General features: G+C 45.8%; 1 protein-coding gene across 1 annotated transcript; it reads left to right on the forward strand.

The window, feature by feature from the left end:
- The first annotated feature begins 331 nt into the window (after nt 1-331).
- On the forward strand, nt 332-1,826 carry LOC124253666. Its single transcript, XM_046687483.1, has 2 exons — nt 332-437; nt 970-1,826. The coding sequence occupies exons 1-2, from the start codon at nt 332-334 to the stop codon at nt 1,824-1,826; spliced, it is 963 nt and encodes a 320-aa protein (XP_046543439.1).

Consider the following 1,826-nt stretch of genomic DNA (forward strand, 5'->3'; position numbering starts at 1 on the left):
TATGTTCAGGATGTGTCAGGTTTAAGAATTGCTTGACATTTCAATCTCTGATGATTATGTTCAGGATGTGTCAGGTTTAAGGATTGCTAGACATTTCAATCTCTGATGATTATGTTCAGGATGTGTCAGGTTTAAGAATTGCTTGACATTTTAATCTCTGATGATTATTATTATGTTCAGGATGTTTCGGATTTACGGATTGCTTGACATTTTCATTCACATCACCAGACAGTCATATGTTTTCGTTATTGTTTCAGCAGTCTTTTACGGATAATCGCTGAAGCGGCAATACACTCATGCCATCTGTTGCTCTTGAGACCCTGAATCCAAAATGAACAAGCTGTACGTTCAACTGCTGGCGCTCAACTCCGCCATCGTCGTCCTCTTTATTGCTGCCATCACCGTCTTCATCGCCGGCGTATACAGCCATGATCGAGGTACAGAGAGCGAGGGATCATAGACGAGTTTCAGTATATAGTCGCATACCGATATGCCGAACAAACTTTGATGTGTCGAACATATGGTTCTCTCGAATTAAAAGCTTCGTATCTGCGTACTTCGACAGTGTTATTTTGAATGTGTGGCGAACCTCGGACAAGTCGAAGTGTTCACGGAGGTTCCTTCAGCTTCGACACAACAGTGTTTGACTATAGTTACACCTTCGGGTTTGATACTGTCTTTACTAGCCAACGTATTGGATAGCCGAGGCAAAAACAGTACGGCTGTCTCTCTTTACCATGACAAGAAACTAACAAAAAGACTCATCTTTAATAATGGCTGCCATAACTCTTTATATTGCAAGAAGTTATATTGCATTAACAATTGTGCCTTCATGGCGTCAAATAGATCTGTGTTCCTTGTCAATAGTGTGCGTGTATTGTTATGGTTTTAAAGCCTCACATATTCTGTGATTATATTATAAAATAATAATAAATAATTTCCGACTTAACGACGTATATATTTTCATAGTTCCAGCACTGCAAGACCATGTCCCCGTGTTAGACGTCTACCCAGCCCGCTGGACACTGGTCATTGCCTGGTTCGTCTATTCCTGGCAGGTCAGCTGGATCATCTACTCCCTGATCCTTGTGTGTAGGTCCAGCCCCCATCCAGTCCTGCTGACTCCCCTCTTCCTGGGCATCTACATCGTGGCGCTTGTACTCCAGATCATCATCAACTCAGTAGCCTTCACGGACATCGTAACCGTGTCATTCATTGCTCTGCTTCTCATATCCGTAGCTCTGTTCGGATGTCTGGCCCTGTCCTACATAGCTCTGTACCAGCACGGAACCGTTCTAGTCCAACAACATCGCAGGGTGGACGACGCTCTCATCAGAGGGCTGGTACAGAATGGAATAGCCTTGTACGCTACATGGACCTCAATGGCTGCCTTCATCACGATGGCCGTCTTGATGGTTTACCGATCTGATCCAACCATCAACCAGGCAACTGCTTCCTCTGTGGTCCTCGCCTTCATCGCAGCCTTCCTAGTAGTCTACAGCATCACCGATCTGATTGTCCTGGACAAGTACTCCCGCTACACCTTCACCCCCTACGCTGTCATCTTATGGGTCTTGATCGGTATCCTTGTCAGTCTGCCTGCAACGAATGCTACAAACTTCATCTTCGCGGCTGTGCTGTTGGGGGTAGCTATTGTTGCTCTGAGTGCGAAGATAACCCTGGTTGTTGTCAGAAGGAAGGCCGACCCTGTCTTGGCTCGCTTGTCTGCGGGTGAGAGCGCGCATGGGATCGAAACGGGAAATGCAACCAAACCGGAAGTTTCAAAACCGGAAATACCAAACCGGAAATACCCAAACCGGAAGTAG

This window comes from Haliotis rubra, unplaced genomic scaffold (assembly GCF_003918875.1).
Source record: "Haliotis rubra isolate DU_JTF1 unplaced genomic scaffold, ASM391887v1 Scf1143, whole genome shotgun sequence".
NCBI classification, from domain to species: domain Eukaryota; kingdom Metazoa; phylum Mollusca; class Gastropoda; order Lepetellida; family Haliotidae; genus Haliotis; species Haliotis rubra.

Excerpts from the sequence above, each read along its gene's own strand:
- LOC124253666 (XM_046687483.1), top strand. The coding sequence starts at position 332 with ATGAACAAGCTGTACGTTCAACTGCTGGCGCTCAACTCCGCCATCGTC. Across the intron at positions 438-969 it reads CGTATACAGCCATGATCGAG|TTCCAGCACTGCAAGACCAT; the intron begins GTACAGAGAGCG and ends ATATTTTCATAG.